At 38.8% G+C, this 17380-nt stretch overlaps 1 protein-coding gene across 1 annotated transcript in view; it reads left to right on the top strand.

Annotated features, from left to right (window-relative positions):
• CAMK1D (calcium/calmodulin dependent protein kinase ID) overlaps window positions 1-17380 on the top strand; it is a 478963-nt gene that overhangs the window by 388205 nt on the left and 73378 nt on the right. The window contains exon 5 of the mRNA XM_027838808.1: window positions 2075-2201. Within this exon, the coding sequence (XP_027694609.1) occupies window positions 2075-2201 (127 nt within the window). The remainder of the gene's footprint in view (window positions 1-2074; window positions 2202-17380) is intronic.

Here is a 17380-nt window from a genome sequence, read left to right as displayed (position 1 = left end):
TGGTAATACGCACTTTTGGTAACTTTTGGGAGCTGGGTTACAGCACTAGTTCTTGATAGATTTCTTAGGATTTCAGAAGGATTATCACACCTTCAAGGGCTTCTTAAATTCTTCACTGAGCTAAATAAGCCCATCCATTGCCTGTATACCTTGGAAGTATTTTCTCACCATCAGATTGTGTTTTCCAAATACAGCAGGCAGCTTTTAAGAGGCAACTTAGTAGCCATGTAGGAGGAGAGTGAGTGGGCTGATTATTGGTACTTATTTAAAATAATTCTAAGGAGAATAATAGGCCGTATCATGGTGGGTAACATTTATTTCCTCTTAGAAAGACAGAAACATTGGCTGTATGGGATATATATTGTATATCACTCCCACGTTGTCCTTATGGGGAAGTGTTTCCAATTTGGATTGGATTGAACAGAAGCTTTTAGACCATCAAACTCACAGCATGTGATTGCTGAAAGCAGAACACTGCCACTTTAGAGTCCCTTTGTAATCTCCCAAAAAGGGTTTTGGCCTCTGTGAAGTAGGATAAGATTGGATTATGAAATGTTCATAAACTTCTAAGAGAAATAAACTAATATACTTAACTTCCTGATCCCAAATTACAGAGATTATGATCATACAGAAGAGGTAGAGATGTATCTCTCCTCCCGCCTTTAAAAAAATCTCATTTTACATGGTTTTTGTATCCTAATAAGTTGTTAGGGAGTAGAAATCATCCCATTTTAAAATACACAGGGACAAGGAAAGCAAGTACTCCCATTTCCCCCGACAGATATCTTTGTGAACCCAGGTTAGGAAAATATTCAGAAAATTGAAATGACCAGTGATGTTTATTCATTCAAAAGCAAACCAAGCCTCCAGCCATTGAAAAAGATATCTTTGGGTCCTGGACATTCCATTTGAATGGGAGAGTAAGGAGTAGGGTAGTAGAGGGTTGTTGTTTTTTTTTTGAGTCCCTGATATTTTTTCTAGTGTAACATTTTCTCTTTCTCTCTGCCTCAAGTATGTGCACTTTACACAGGATTATTTAACTCTTCCTTAGAATATACTACCTAAAAAGCAGACTAATTTTTATCAACAAAAGCAGTGAATGGGAAGCACGTTGTGGAAGTTGGTAGGAAATCATGAAAGGAAAGAAAATCTAATTTAACCCAACAGAATGTTAGAAAGTTCAACCCAAAGTACAGATTTTACACGTTGTTCACTTTGAGATTAGTATAGATGAGTAGCATCGTTAATTATTTATTAAATGCATTTTTAATACTAACATCATCAATTAATAGCCTAACATGTACTGAATGTCTATTATGTGCCAATCGTTGTGCTAGATGCTGTTGATGCAAGTACAAAGAATGAAAAGATCCCTACTCATGAGAAGCTTGCATTCTAATGGGGAAAAATAAACTGGATTAGGCAAAAATGGTTGCATTTGCTATGCAGCTCAATTTTCCTACATACTTTGTCTTCCCCTATTAAAACATAAGCTCTTTGGGAACAATGACTGTCCTTTCTTAAATCTGCTTCCCCAGCACTGAACACAGTGCTTTGCACACAGTAAGCACTTAATGAATGCATTTTCTATCATTCCTTCTAAATCTTTGATAATCACTTAGACCTCCTAATAAATGTCACTTTCTCATCTCTCTCAGTGGCAGCTCAAAAGTAGAAAAGACACTTGGGGACAGAAAGACAAATAGAATCCTATGACAGATAATCAATTATGCTTCTTTCTCCTGATCATCATCATGGGCTCACCATTTAAAAAGCAAAGCTATAACTGGTTTTGTTGCCTGGTGATTCCTCTTTAGCTAGCATAGGAATTGAATGAACAGTTTCTCACCTATCTCACTGTACTATTTAAAATGAGTAATTCTAGGAAGTCTACAGGCCAATCCAAAGAAAGATGTTATCCATTTCATAATTTAATGGCCTTGTTTAACCTTAAATTGTTACGAGTGCGAGGTTACCATGTTTGGCCTCAAGTATCAGATGTTGTTTTCTCTCTGGTTTAACCCAGATGTATAAAATATTTATGTTTGTTTTTCTGCATCTTCACCCATGTTAGCCTGAAAACCTTTTGTACTACAGTCAGGACGAGGAGTCCAAAATCATGATCAGTGACTTTGGGTTGTCCAAAATGGAAGGCAAAGGAGATGTCATGTCTACAGCGTGTGGCACTCCAGGATATGTGGGTAAGTACACTCATAGGTAGTTGTTCTAGGAGTGTGTGTGTGCATTTGGTGACTTCGTGATTCCCTTAAAGCCAGCTTGTGACCAACTTGGTCTCATTTTCCTTGGGGACAGAATTAAAAGCCCATAGGTTTTGGGGTGTTGCCAGTAACTCCTTATTACCCCCAGGATCAAATATAAAATCCTTTGGCTTTTAACGCCCTTCTTAACCTATCCCCTTCCTACGTTTCTGATCTTCTTACACATTACTGTCCTCTTTATCCTCTATTATACAGCGATACTAGCTTCCTTCCTATTCCTTGAACAAAACATTGCATTTGGGGGCTGCTAGGTGGCACAGTGGATAGAGCTCCGGCCTTGGAGTCAGGAGGACCTGAGTTCAAATCCGACCTCAGACACTTGACACTAACCATGTGACCCTGGGCAAGTCACTTACCCCATTGCCTCACTCAAAACAAAACAAACAAAAAAAACATTGCATTTCCTAACTCTGGGTATTTCCGCTGGCTGTTCCCTATACTGGAAGACTCTCCTTCCTTATTTTTGACTCCTAGGTTCCTGGTTTACTTCAGGTCCCAGCTAACATTCCACTTTCTGCAAGAAGCCTTTCTTGATCCCCCTTAATGCTACTGCCTTCCCTGTGAGATTATCTCCAATTTATCCTGTTATACATCTCATTCGTAGAGTTGTTTGCATGTTGTCTTCTCCTCTAGACTACAAACTCCTTGAAGGCAGGGGCTGCTTTTTGCCTTTCTTTATATCCCCAGCATTTAACCTCTCTCATTCCCAATAATTGAACACAGCCCTTAAATTATAAGCACACAGCAGACATTGACTTGACGCCAGTTTGCATTTGCTGTCCAGTTGTTGCAAGGGGTGACTTGGTACAGCAGAGACTACAACATACAAAGAGGCAGGAGACTTGATTTCTCAGCTCACCTCTTTCCTTAGCTGGCCATGTGACCTTGAACACCTCATTTCCCTTCTTCATGCCTTGGTTTCTTCATCTGAAAAATGAGAGGGTTGAATCAAATGATCTCTAAGGTCTGTGCCTATTCTAATATTTTGCAATCAAGTCAGATAATATATGTAGTTATTGGTGTTCAGTCGTTTCAGACTCTTTGTGACCCCATTTGGGATTTTCTTGGGAAAGATACTGGAGTGGTTTGCCATTTCTTTCTCCAGCTCATTTTACAGATGAGGAAACTGAGGCAGACAAGATTAAGTGACTTGCCTTGGGTCACACAGCTAGTAATTGTCTGAGGTGAAATTTGAACTCAGCTCCTCCTGACTTCAGGCCCTGCACTCTATCCACTGTATCACCTCCCTGCCCCTTTAACATAAGGGCATGGACTTAATGTCCTCTAAGGTCACTTTTATCTCTGAATCTATGATCCTATGAAGATTTCCAAAGTGCTTTACATATATTACCTGGAGGCCATTCATCCAAGGCCCTCATGTTTCAGATGAGACCTCGCAAGGTAAAATGACTTTGCCCATGGTCACAAGTGGCGGAGCTGGGATTTGAACCTAAAGCCTCTGGACTTATAGCACTATATATATATTTTATTGATGATGATGATTCCAGTTGAATAGAGTTTAGAGCCGAGAGACACCTTAAAGATCATCTAGTTCAACCTCTTTGTTTTACAACCAAGGAAATTGAGGCCTGGAGAGATTCAGTGACTTGTAAGTAGCAGACCTGAGATTCACACTAAGATTTCAGATCCCAAATCCAATGCTCTCCCCACTCTACACCAATTCTTCAAGTCCTTATATAATAAAGTCTGGGGCTATGTCAGACACCCAATCACTTTGTTTTCAATGTTTCCCTTGGGGCGTTTCATATGTCATATCCAATCATTTTTTTTAATGTTGCTGCAACTTAATGGATAAAAGACAAGAAGGAAAAGGAAATGGAGTAACAAAAAGGGAAAGAATGAACAGAGGGAAAAGATTAAAAGGCAGGGGGATAGGAATGGCAAAACTAAGATGACACCATTTGCCTATGTCTGAACCTCCAGTCCACTGCATAGCCAATTACTCTCCCTTTTTTCTCTAAATTCGATGTGTTGGTGGGGAGTAACCCTAGTGATTGTTTTATAAAGGTTATTGCTTGCTGTTCATCTGTAAGCCAAGAAATAGCATCTATTCATTTTGTTTCTTGGCATATTTGTATTTGGAACAATAAGATAGTGGAAAAGAGCCAAGCCATATCATGAGGGTTTTGGGTTGTGTGTGTATGTGTATATATGCATATGTGGGGGACAGGGAAGGACAGAGACAGATCTGTACAAACCAGTGGGCAAGAAGAAAATAAAGTGAATGTTATCTAATCCCACGGTCCCCTAAAAGGAGTGAGGAGAAGTGTCTGTTCCACCCACACTGAATCACAGCAATTAGAAAATGAAAACCCTATTAAGTCATGTTGTTCAATCACTCTGCCAGTACAGGGTTTCTTTCTTTCTTTTTTAATTTAACCTTCCTTTATTGATTATTGCAAAGTCTTTGGCACAAATCCATACTCATGTTTTAGTCATTTACTGCAAATATGTAAAACAGACCTAAGTAGATTGAAAATACTAGAGGGTCTGATGTCCACATGGAAAAGAAAAACTGCTCTCTATTTAATAATGCAAGCAACGAAATAATTTCAAGAACAATTGGCAGAAAATGTTTTTAGGATTTCTTTTTTCAATGAAGCTGTAATACATGATAAGCAGACCATGAATCTGCTATCCAGTGCTGTGCATCCCTCCAATTTTCACCTTTAACTATGTCTTAAAATATAATCAAATAGTCCTGACAAAGAATATCTATGATTATATGCTGCACCATTTTAAGTTTTGATGTTTGAGGATATTATTTTCAAAGTAAATTTTGGCTAAAGGGGCTATGAGCCTGAATGTGAACTCTTCTGGGTTTCTAAATAACTGCTGACCAAACTATGTGGTTGCCTTACTGTTCTGTTCACTCTCTGGTTCCGCTGAAGTACAAGGAGCCGCATCTGGATTCTGCTCCCATTCTCAGTGCCCTAGACACAGTAGAGGAAACTGGCATGCTGGAATTGTTTTTCTTAGGGAGGCAAAGGGAGGACAGAGAGAAACATGGATGTTCTATGTAATAAATCCTTCTGATTTACATTTACTGAGCATTCACAATGTACACAGATTTCTGTGGTGATGTAAGATCATAGACAAGTGGTGCCTGCCTTCTAGGACCTCCCATTCCTATGCCATTAAGCCATACAACAAAGAGGTAGAACACTTCTCAATGAAAATCTCCCTCTGCTAAGGGGGAAAGCACATCTTCAAAATAATGAAGCAACACTTACAAGGATGCCCTTATTCCTATTAAGTCAGACTTCCCCAGGCCACGCATACACACAATTTACCTTCAGTGCCTTCGCTGCCATGTGGATATGTAGCAGGACAAGTCAGAAGCAGAGGAAGTTCCTTAGGTGGCTAGACTGTCCAGAAGTCACAGTGATATTTGGATTGAGCTGTGCAGTTCTGCTGGAACAGCCTAATCCCAACCTGGAATCAAGGAGGAGTTACATGAAGATGAAAGAAGCATTTACCCCCTTTATGATTTGGGGGGGAAGGTTTACTCTCCCATGCTTCAGAACCCAAAGAAGAGAATTAAGGTAAACTTTTACTTACTACTACTACTAATAGCTAACATTTATACAGTGCTTACTATGTGCCAGGAGGGAAGCTAGGTGGCACAGCAGATAGAGGGCCAAGACTCATCTTCCTGAATTCAAATCTGGACTCAGATACTTACTGGCTGTATGACCCTGGGCAAGTCACTTAACTCTGCTTGCCTCTGTTTCCTAATCTATAAAATGAGCTGGAGAAAGAAATGGTAAACCACTCCATTATCTTTGCCAAGAAAATCCCAAATGGGGTCACAAAAAGGTGGACATGACTAAAAATCAACTGAACAACAACAACAATGTGCCAGGCACTGTGCTAAGTGTTTTACAGTTATCTTACTTGATCTTCACAACAACCCTGGGAAGCAGGTGCCATTTTATCCTCATTGGTAATGAATATAAGAAAAGACAGCAACACTGATTATAATGATTGCATGTAGAAATTTGATTAATATAAATCAATTGCCATAACAAGAAGACCAAAAGAACCTAAAGAGTGCCCTAGTCAACAAACACTTGACTTATTTAACCAAGCAGAGAGAGATGGTGGTAAAAGGGCATGTGGATTTAGAATATAAACTCATTTATAAAATTGTACAGAGAAGGATGATGGTAGCTTATGAGCACTATTACATCATAAAGAAGAGAAGCAATGGACAGCAAAACTAATTTAAAGAAACCTTAATTAGAAGCCTAAATAAGCAGTCATCCCCACGATTAAAAGAGAAAGAGGACAACAAACAGAAGAAATGTGGAAAAGATCTGCAAAAATCGTTATAACAAGTCATTTTTACAAACAAGGCCAGTTGAGCCACTGCTCTTGGAGTGTGATATCACAATCCCTAACGTGCTTAGAGAGGACACAGAAATGACACTAAAAAAAAAAAAAAGTAAAAGCAACCAGATTAGAGCATGTGTCCATAGAAGAGGTTTATGCTGAAGGTAACAACTTTTAGAAGATAAAAGGATCAATCCACAAGGCATATAAAGGATGAGAAGCTACCAAAGGCATGAAAAAAATCTTAGATTTCATTAATATAAAAACTGACCAAGAAAACTACTAACCTATATGCCTTCTTTCTCATTTTTATAAAGTTTTGTGAGAATATTCTACAAATGCATTGAAGTGATTCTTGATGAGTATATTAGAATAACATTTATGAAATTTGACTGTTTCTGCTATGTCAGACTATATCTTTATCATTGCACAATTGACTACAAGATGCCACTATATTTATTTTTTGTTGATTTTAAGTACTTTATTCAGGAGAGTAAAGCATTGTTTTAAAGACCCTCGTCAAACAAGGTGTCTTCTATCCATACATCAAAATCATTCATGATTCCTTGAAACATTTAACAATAGAGAGAATCCTGTTCACTGATTTTCTGACCATAAAAACTAGGCAAGGCATAAAATAGAAAAGTGAATACCGGTCAAAGGTGGGCCAGTGGGCGAGAGGAGATCTAAAATGGAGTCCAAGTTAAAGAAGAATATCCTAAACAGTGAGGTACTCCAGATGCTTCTGTTTGAGGATGACATTACGCTAGTTGTATCAAGCCCTGAAACACTGCCAAGATTTCTGGAAGAAATTGTTTGACCTAATCATACAGAAAGAAAAAGCGACATGGATGAAGAATACCTATTGCTGAGATTATGACATGAAGTTGGCTAAACAATTTATAGATTGTCCATTGGTATGTGTATGTATAAACACATATCAACATATACGCACATGCTTGTGTATATATCCTATATTATGTATATATTATATTATATGTATATATCTGAGATGGGCTGTGCAAATGGATGATAAGTAGACCTCAGAATTAAAAAGAAACAGTAGAGCAAACTGGAAATTGCAAAGGTCTTTTAATGTCCCCAAGCTTCTCTAAGAAATAAGGGCCCATATTTTTAATATCAGTAGTCTTCCAATATTATTTTATGGTTGTGTGAAATGGAATACAACGGACTCTGGAAAGCAGAAAACAAATGTGAGAGGTGAATGGGGAGGTTAATGGTGGGCATTATAGCAGACTTCAAAGAAGACGAGGTAAAGATATCATGAGGGAAATGAATAATGGAGAGAACAGTATGGAGCAAAAACAAAGTATTCCACTTGAGTGCCCCATTGCTAGCCTTGCAATGTCAGGAAAAATCAAAAAAATGAGAGGAAATGGACAAGAGTCACCAAGGATGTGCAGGCATCACTGAACTGCAGTCTACATCATTATAGTAAACATCCATATTGATCACAGATCCATTTGAGTCATGAGTTTCTGAGTATGCTTTCATCTGGAACATTTCCTTTAGAGTAAATCTGAACATAACATGAGAATTATTTTCTTTGCCAACCCAAAACAATGCATAATTTCATTGACTTTGTACTAATTATTTAGCATTATGGTAGTTTTTAACTGAAAAACACTTTTTATTTAAGTGATTCTTTGGGTGAATAGCCAGTTTATGGAATAACAGAATAATCACTTTAATTTGAACAAGACACACAATATTAAAGAAATAACAAAGAGGGGGAAAAGCATGCTATATAACTGCATGTCCATACCCTTCTGTGTTTTGTTTCTGTTTAGAAGACACTGGAAGTTTTTTACGCTTTAATCTTGCTCTTTCAAACTTATTTGTACAAAGTAGCCACAATTGATACAGCATTTAGAAAGAAATGTCACTTGCGGGGTTTTGTATCATTAAAATCAACCTTATTTAAAATATGATTTTGGCTGTAATCAGTCAGTAAGCATTTATTAAGCACCTACTGTGTGCCAAGCACTGAACTAAGCAGTAAGGATACAAAAAGAGGCAAAAGACAGTCCCTATCCTCAAGGAGCTCACAATCCAAACATATTTAGAAACAAGTTACATATGGGATAAATAGGAAATAATTAACAGAAGGAAGGTGCTAGAATTGTAAGGGGTTGGGAAAGGCTTCCTGTGGAAAGTAGAATTTTAGCTGAGACTTGAAGGAAGCCAGAAAAACCAGGAGACAGAAAGGTGCAACAGCCAGAGAAAATACCCAGAGCTGAGAGATAGAGTGTCTTGTTTGTGGAATAGTAAGGAGGCCTGTGTCACCAGATCTAAGAGCACATGATTGAGAGTAAGATATAAGAAGATTGGAAGGGGGGGGGGGGGGGGGGGGGGGTGGCATTTACGAAGGGCTTTGACTACCACAGACATTTTGTATTTGATCCTGGAAGTGATAGATGGCCTCTGGAGTTTACAGAGTAGGGCAGGGGTTGGGAAGAGTGAGATGGTCAGACCTGTACTTTAGGAAAATCACTGGCAACTGAAAGAAGGATGGACTGGTGCGGAAAAGGCTGGTGGCAAGCAGACCCATAATGATCAACAAGTATTTGTTGAGCACCCGCGATGTGGCTAACATTGCACCAGGAACAGGTTAGATTTTAAATGCATTAAAATAGCATTCCTGACTCTGAAGAGCTTACGGTCTAGTTGGGGGCATAAACAGGAAAAATGCTTAGTAATACAATTGATATCCCTGCTTCCAGTCTCTTCCCTCTGCATCAGAGTACCACATCTTCCTTTTGTCTCCTGTTCTGCTTTGGCATCTTCTGTCTTATTCTTGCCATACTCTTTACTTTGGAGAAGCAAACCTGAGGCTATCAGATTGGCTCTGAGAGGAATTCCTACTTCTCTTCTCCCTGGGCTGTGATCCCGAAAACATCTTTTCCCCATCTTGTGAAATTCCTTTCATCTTATTTCCTCCAAGACAGAACAAGGACAAAACGCAAGTCTCTCTTGAATACTTTGTGCAATGGTGAAATATCCCTACTTTGGAGAAGCGAAGGTTCACTGAATGTCATCATGCAGGTGGTAAATGATCCCCTGGGGATGTTAAAAGGGTAATTCATGCTTCATGAATTTCAGTTGGATTAGATAACGTCTATGGTCCTATCCAGCTCTAAAATTCCAATTCTATGAGATCATTGTGGTTGGAACAGAAAGCCCAGGTAGCTAACAGAAGAGAAGGTGGGAGACATAGCTGAGGGGGTAAGGGAAACCAATCTCTCCATACACTATTTTCCTTTCTTTCAGTAGAAACTAAACTTGCCTATATTTGGTGCCCTATTTAATAAAATTTGAAACAATATTTCCCCAAAACAAACACTCTCTGAAGAGACCGTGTAAAAGCAAAGAAACCAATGTGGTAACTTCTTGTGTTCTCTGTTCAGCTGTCTTGACATGTTCTCCAAAGGCCACTGAGCATAAACAAGAAGGCAGTGAGAAGTTTCAATTTTAAGTTCACATAACTGAGAAAGAAGGTGAGAAATGCAACCCCTGTTGGGTAGCAGATTGATCATCTGTCTCAACTGCTTCTCAATGATGCCACTAATATGTGAAGAAAATTTCCAGTGTTCTCCATCTGGATCTTTTAGGTTGGGGGAAAGAAATCAAATCGGTATACATCTCATAACCTTTAAGGAGTTGTCAAATAACCAAAAAGTGCCTTCCTGAAGAGACATAAGGATGTATTATCTCATCAACAGGATATTTCCAGGACCCCAGATTTTTCTTTTAGGGAGAAAAGACAAGAATAATCATGGTTGCTTTGTCTAGTTAGCCATGGTCTTGAACCCAATTCAATTTCTTACCTTTGGTTATAACTAACACAGCTGGGTTTTTGTCTTGTTGAATAATCATTCATGATTAGAATCTTATGCTTAGGAAAAAAAATTCCTTAAAAATGGCCACACTTTTGCATTTTGCATGTTTTATAATGAAAGTGAATATGCATGTGTTGAGAGCTAATTTCTCTCTCCCTCCTTCTCTACCTTTTCTTGACCTTGGTTGCCACAACTTCCCTCAGTAATTTATTTACAATATCTCACAAGTAATTTTAGGCTGCCTTGATTATAAATATGGACATCAACAACCAAAAACAAAAAACCCATGCAGAATGAGAAATAAAAATATTCTCTCTGGCATCCCCTCTTTGCATGTTCCCCAACTTAGCAATTTCCTTCTTTAAATGTGGGACCTAGAACTAAATATAAAACTTCAGGTTTGATCTGAGCAAGGTGGGATACTGAAGGATCAACACCTTCCTTGTCTTGGATATTATGTGTCTCCTAATGCAGCCAAAGTTTGCTTTACCTCATTACTCTGTTGACTTACACTAGAAGGCACTAAAACTCCAAAAATATTTCATACAAAGTACTGTCTAGTCATATACCCCCTCATCCCCATCTTAGAATTATGAAATTGACTTTCTTAGCCTCTGTGTAAGACTTTACATTTATGTCTAATTTGTTGTTGTTCAGTTTTATTCAATCATGTCTTACTCTTCATGACTGCATTTGGGGTTTTCCTGACAGAGATACTGGAGTGGTTTGCCATTTCCTTCTCTGGCTCATTTTACAAATGAGTGAACTGAGGCAAACAGGGTTAAGTGACTTGCCTAGGGTCACACAGAGAGGACGTGTCTGAGGACGGATTTCTCAGGTTTTCCTGACACCAAAGTTACCTAGCTGCCTTATTCCTAGCACACTTTGTCTTATTAGATTCAATCCAACATGCTAGCCTGTTGAGATAATTTTGGTTTCTGATTCTGTCTCATGGTAGTTAGCTGCTGTGTCTTCTTCAGATCTGATAAGCATCCATTATTTCTCATTCTGAGCAATTCTTGTCAATATTTTTCCATAAATTCTTTACAAGGGGTCCCACCAGTGTGTTGGGAACCTTCCTCTAGAACTGCTGACAGGATGTGGATAATAATGGATCACATGGCTTATGTTCTAGTTATCCTTTGCTCTTGATACATGAGTGAGCTTGCCTTTTGGGAGGGGATTGGGTCATACAGTAAAGCTCTCTGATGATAACCTTTATGCCAGTGGTGTTAAACTCTGAAAGTTTCTCTGCAGGTACACACTGCCTTAGAAAACTACATATTAACATTATCTATGTTTTATTCTATTTCCATTTTGTTATCAAATATTTCCTAATTACATTTTTATTTGTTAGGGCCACACTCAGAAGTGTTGTGGGCTGCATGTGCCTCCCCACTACCCCCAACTGCACGGTGGACACCTCTGCTCTATACTACTACCTTAGTGGTAGCTAGATGAATAGAGCATTGGAGTCAGGAAGACCCAAGTTCAAATTCAGCTTTAGACATTTACTAGCTGTGTGACCCTGGTCAAGTCAGTTAATCTGTTTGCCTCAGTTTACTCAACTGTAAAATGGGGGCAATAAAAGCACCTACCTTGCAGGGTTGTTGTGAGGATCAAATGAGATAATATTTGTAAAGCACTTAGCACCGTGCCTAGCACATAGTTGATGCTATATAAAGGCTTAGTCCCTTCTCCTTCCCTCCCTTAGCATTTCTTACTGACCTCTGTTCATTGTGAGCTATAAGGGTCCTGATGTTCTTACAGGCCCATGCCTTGTTTTTGTAATCATCCTGTTACCTGTCTTTTTCTTTTTTTCTTCCTTCCTTCCCCTTCCTCCTCCTTCTCTGTCTCTGTCTCCTTATTTCACTTAGGTTTTAAATACAGTGGCCGCTCGGAGGCTTGATGTCCCTTTAATTGGCCCTGGAACTTTGACCTGCTCTGTTTCCAATATGGACTGGTTTGCTTCTCCTTCAGCAACTTAAGCTGAACCCCTTACTCCTGAAGGCTCACCACATTAATGTTAACCTTAGTGTGGACATCTGTCACCTTAACTCACTGCAGCTCAGAACTCCTGATCTAAAAATATCCACCAGCCTTAGCCTCCCCAGAAGCAGGAATGACAAGCATGTGCTATCATACCTGGGTTTTCAGTTTCTCTTTAAAAAAAAAAAAAGCTCTTGGGGCAGTTAGATGGTGCAATGGATAGAATACTGGCCCTGGAGTCAGGAGGACCTGAGTTCAAAATTCGGCCTCAGACATTTACTAGCTGTATGATCCTAGCCAAGTCATTTAGCACTGATTGCCTCCCCCCACCAATAACTCTTTATTTATATCTTTAAAAAATTACCCAAATTTCCCAATGGTGTTTGGTTTTCTTATCTGTGAAATAAAAAGGTCAGGCTAAATGATCTCTCAGGCCCCTTCCATCACTAAGATTCTGATTCCCTAATTCTGTCACTTAAACAAGGTACATAAAGCAGATGAAGATTGGTTATGCTAAGCCTGTTGGCTAAATGTTCTCCATCTCCACTCAGGACAGAACAAGAAAATATTGGTTGAAATTGATTTGTCACCCATTTATTGACCTTTTGCTGTTCTTTGCTAAGTTAAATCATTTCATTGCCTTTTTTTTAGTCTTTTTTATCCAATATTTTCCATTGAATTCAGAAATTACAGTGTGAAAGACACTGTTAGAATCCTTCCTTACAAGACAGTTGAAGGGGGTGGGGAAGGGGATAAGAGAAGTGAGGAGAGATAGAAGGGAGGGCAGATTAGGGGAAGGGGTATTCAGAATGTACACCATCTTGGGGTAGGGGGAAGGATGAGATAGGGAGAAAATTTGGAACTCAAAATCTTGTGGAAGTGAGTGTTGAAAACTAAAAATTAATTAATTCTTCTTTACAACATAACTAATGTAAAAATATATTTAATAGTAATGTATATGTATAGCCTATATCAGATTGCATGCCATCTTGGTGAGGGAGGTGGGGTAGGAGGGGGAGAAAACTTAAAACTCAAAAGCGTATGGAAGTGAATGTTGAAAACTAAAAATAAATTAATAAAAAAGAAAAAAAGAAGACACTGTTAGATACAAAAGATGAAAATGACAATTCTTGTCCTCAAAGAACCTACTATGATTTATGATTCATTGATCATTATTAAACTAATGTGGTTTTCTACTGTCTCTGCAAGAAAATAAAAGCTCCTCCGTTTTGCATTGGAAGTCTTTTACGACCTGTTTCCAACCTCCCTTTCTTGTCTTATTGTCCATAATTCCCTTTCCAAAAAGCTGGTCTTCTTCCAGGAAGACCCAAGTTCAAATCCCATCTGAGACGCTGACTAGCCATGTGACTCTGGCAAGTCACTTAAACTCTGTGCCTCAATTTGTTGTTGTTCAGTCATTTTTCAGTAGTGTCCGACTCTTTGTGACCCCATTTGATGTTGTCTTAGCAAAGATACTGGAGTGGTTTGCCATTTTCTTCTCGAGATCATTTTACAGATGAGGAAACTGAGGCAAATAGGGTTAAGTGACTTGCCCAGGGTCACACAGCTAGTAAGTGTCTGAGGCTAGATTTGAACTGATAAAGATGAGCTTCCTGACTTCAGGCCTGGTGCTGTATCTACTGAGCCATCTCACTGCCTGTGCCTCAGTTTACGCATCTGTAAAAATCTAGCTCTAAATATGATGCTATGTTACTGTTCCCATACTTTTCCCCTGGCTGTCCCTCATTGAATGCATTCTCTCACCTCTGATTCTCAGAATCCCTTGACTTAGCTCAAGAACTACCTTTAACTGGAAGCTTTTCCTAATTCCGCTAACTCCTGGCTCCTTCTCTCCCAAAATTACCTATTAGGAAGGTATTCTTCCTCAAAATGAATGTAAAATGTATTCACTTTGTATATATCTGTATATACTTGTCTTTTTGCCTCCAAAAGAATGTAAGCTTGGGACATCGCTGACTCTTAGATTTTTGTCTCTGAATCCCCCATGTCAAGCAAAATGCCTGGCACATGGTATATTTGTAAAAATCAAACTCTTCAACTTCCAAAGTGAACTTTGGTATTCTCTTTGGACCTCCACCCACTCACCAGATTCTTCCATTTGCACTAAATCAAATATGATCTCAGAGACTCTCAGTGGATCTCAGAGGAGGCGAGCTTGTGCTTGACGTAGAGGTTGGGGAAAAGGGAGGTAAAGATGGAAGGCCATCTCATATCTTTTTTCTCTCTCAAATTTTCAAAAAGCCCCTGAGTTACTGTAAACAGGGTACTTACATTTTAGAGTGTAGGTGGCCAGTCTTGCCCCCTTAGTCCTCAGAAGAAAGGAATGCTTACAGTATTAGGTAATAGGCGTGTTGCTGTCACAGTTTGAATTACAGTGGAATGATATATTTAACCTTGAAACTGAACCTATGAGAAACTGTGTAGCAGAATCACTTGATGCACACTCTTATAAAACCTCTCATTAGAAACACTCTGTTTCTTCCTTCTCACTATAGTCTCCATCTCTAGCACACTTTGTAACACCAGCTGCCCTCCCATGTCCTACCCTCCTCACTGATTTCCTTCTCTCCCACCAGCCACATTTTAGCTTCCAGAGTATCTGAATAGCTAATCCTCTTTTGGGTTGGAAAGGAAAGCCAAGAATGGGATGCTTCAACATGCCAATGGTAAAAAATTCAAGAAGTCATTAGGCTGCTAGGAAATAAAAGCAAGTTGATCTTTGGCTGTTCTTTTTAGCCAAATGTCACCTTACATGACTTCCTGTAGCAATCAGAACCATTGCAAAAATAGGGGGAGGAGAGCCGTATCAGCAGGAGGAGAAAATAAGTGATCCAAGGCATCATCTATGCCTCTTAATTTCCGTGACTCCAAGTTATCAGCCAAACCAAAAGCAAGATCTTTCATTCCAGTATTATCTTCCTTGCCAGTAACCTTGATAACATCGCTAAGAAACTATGCAAAATGGCAACATTTTAACACCCTGTTTATGGTAAAAATCCAGTATCATTTACATTTTTTATGCATGAAATGAGAGATGCTTTTTGCCTACATGAAAAATTCCTCTGTTGCTGGGAACAAAACCTGACCAAAACGGTCGTGTCTTTATTCATATGGAAAACTCCTCAGTACAGCCCCTTTGCTTTTAGCTCAAATGAGAAAAGGTATATAAAATGCTTTTCGAACCTTAGAGTGTCTTCCGTAAGTGTCAGCTCTTAGAATACCATGTCCTACTTGCCCTGGTTCTGTCTAAAGTCTTACATTCAACACAAGAAGAGAATTTTGCTTCCTTTGATACCTAGAATTGATTTTTCAGTTCTGAAAAGGGAATTAATTATGCATTGCTATGAGAAGGTCAAGGAAATGTCATCTCCATCTCCTGCTTTCTTCCTCCGCAGATCCTCTTTTCTTCTTGTTTATGGCACAGTTCAGTAACTCTATCCAGCAGTACTGCTCTCTGACTCTGATGACATGCATTCACATATACATCCGTTAGCAAGAGTGCAATGGTTCTTCTCATCACTTAGCTGAAGGGCCCCAGAGGAAAAAAAGATTGTGCCTGCACCCAGGGAAGCTGAGAACCAGAATCTCATAATAATCCTAAAAGAGTATTCAGAATATTGGATACTCAGAGGTCACTTTCAATAGTTCAACACTTTGAAAGAGTTATAATAAATACATTCCTCCACTCAAGTCCTATTCTGATTCTTCCTTATAGTATAGGAGTACCTGTGGGCTTTCTCCTAAGCAAAGGTAGTGGAGCACAAGTTTTATTAAATCTTATCAATCTGAAAAAGCTTTTAGTATCAGTTTGGTAACATCCAACATCCTCATCATTCCACCCTAGTCTATCTGAGTTTTCAGTAGAAAGTTGGCTGTAGAGTGACAAACAACTCTTAAAAACTGATCTGCATTAATGCAAGGTGTACCCACACCAATGAATTGTGAACCCTTGCAAGATAGAAAGGGCAGTGCCTTATTTCTAGCTAAGAAGAATCTTTTATTTTGATGTCCTTTAAACTCCAAGAAGTTGACAGGTGCAGTTGATAGGAAACTGAGGTATGGGAGGATGATGGAATTTTTCGGTGTCACTAAATGAGTGATTAAACAGGGGATTGAGCCCAATCCAGGTAATTGTCATCTTATCTATTGCTGATTTAATGATGATAGTATTTTTTATGTGTTTTCTTTTTCAAAGCACTTTTGTACCTATCAGATTCCACATTAACAGCTCTCCTTATTAGTCCATTTGCTTTGCTCTCAAGATGTTTTTCTCAAAATCCCAAGATCAATGACAAATCATTAAGATTCCATTATTAAAAATTAAATAAATGTGTCCTCTGTGTGCAAAAAAAAACAAACAAAAAAACCTGTGATAGAAATCTATCTTAAAGATTCACTTGTGGAGTTTCAGAGGATGATGACTCAGTGGTCCATCTCTATCCAGAAAGTTGGTAATTGATTTGATATAGAAGAAACAGTGTTGGAATGAAATTCTGGTGAGTCATTCTCATTTGTGTAGTATAGAAAAGCTTGAATACAAAGCACTTTCACCACAGTAACCCTGTGAATATTTTTTTTTTACTAGCAAGTATATTAACCCATTTTATAGGCAATGAAGGCTGCCCAGGGTCATATAGATAGTAAATGACAGAATTAAGTTTTGAATTTAGACCTCCCAAGTTCGGGGATCTTTTCGGTATACAACACTGTCTGCACCGTAAAAAGAAGCCATCTAGTCTAATTTGTACCTGAAAGAAATCCTCACCAAGGCATACCTGATATGTGGCCATCAAGCCTGTCCTTGACTTCAGGGCAAAGGGAACCCACCCCCTCTGGAGTCAGCCCATTCCACTTCTGGACAATATAATCTAATTG

Source organism: Vombatus ursinus, unplaced genomic scaffold (assembly GCF_900497805.2).
Source record: "Vombatus ursinus unplaced genomic scaffold, bare-nosed wombat genome assembly UNPS02014830.1, whole genome shotgun sequence".
NCBI classification, from domain to species: Eukaryota; Metazoa; Chordata; class Mammalia; order Diprotodontia; family Vombatidae; genus Vombatus; species Vombatus ursinus.
Note: the sequence above shows the minus strand (reverse complement) of the source record. Positions and strands in the feature narration are given on the sequence as shown.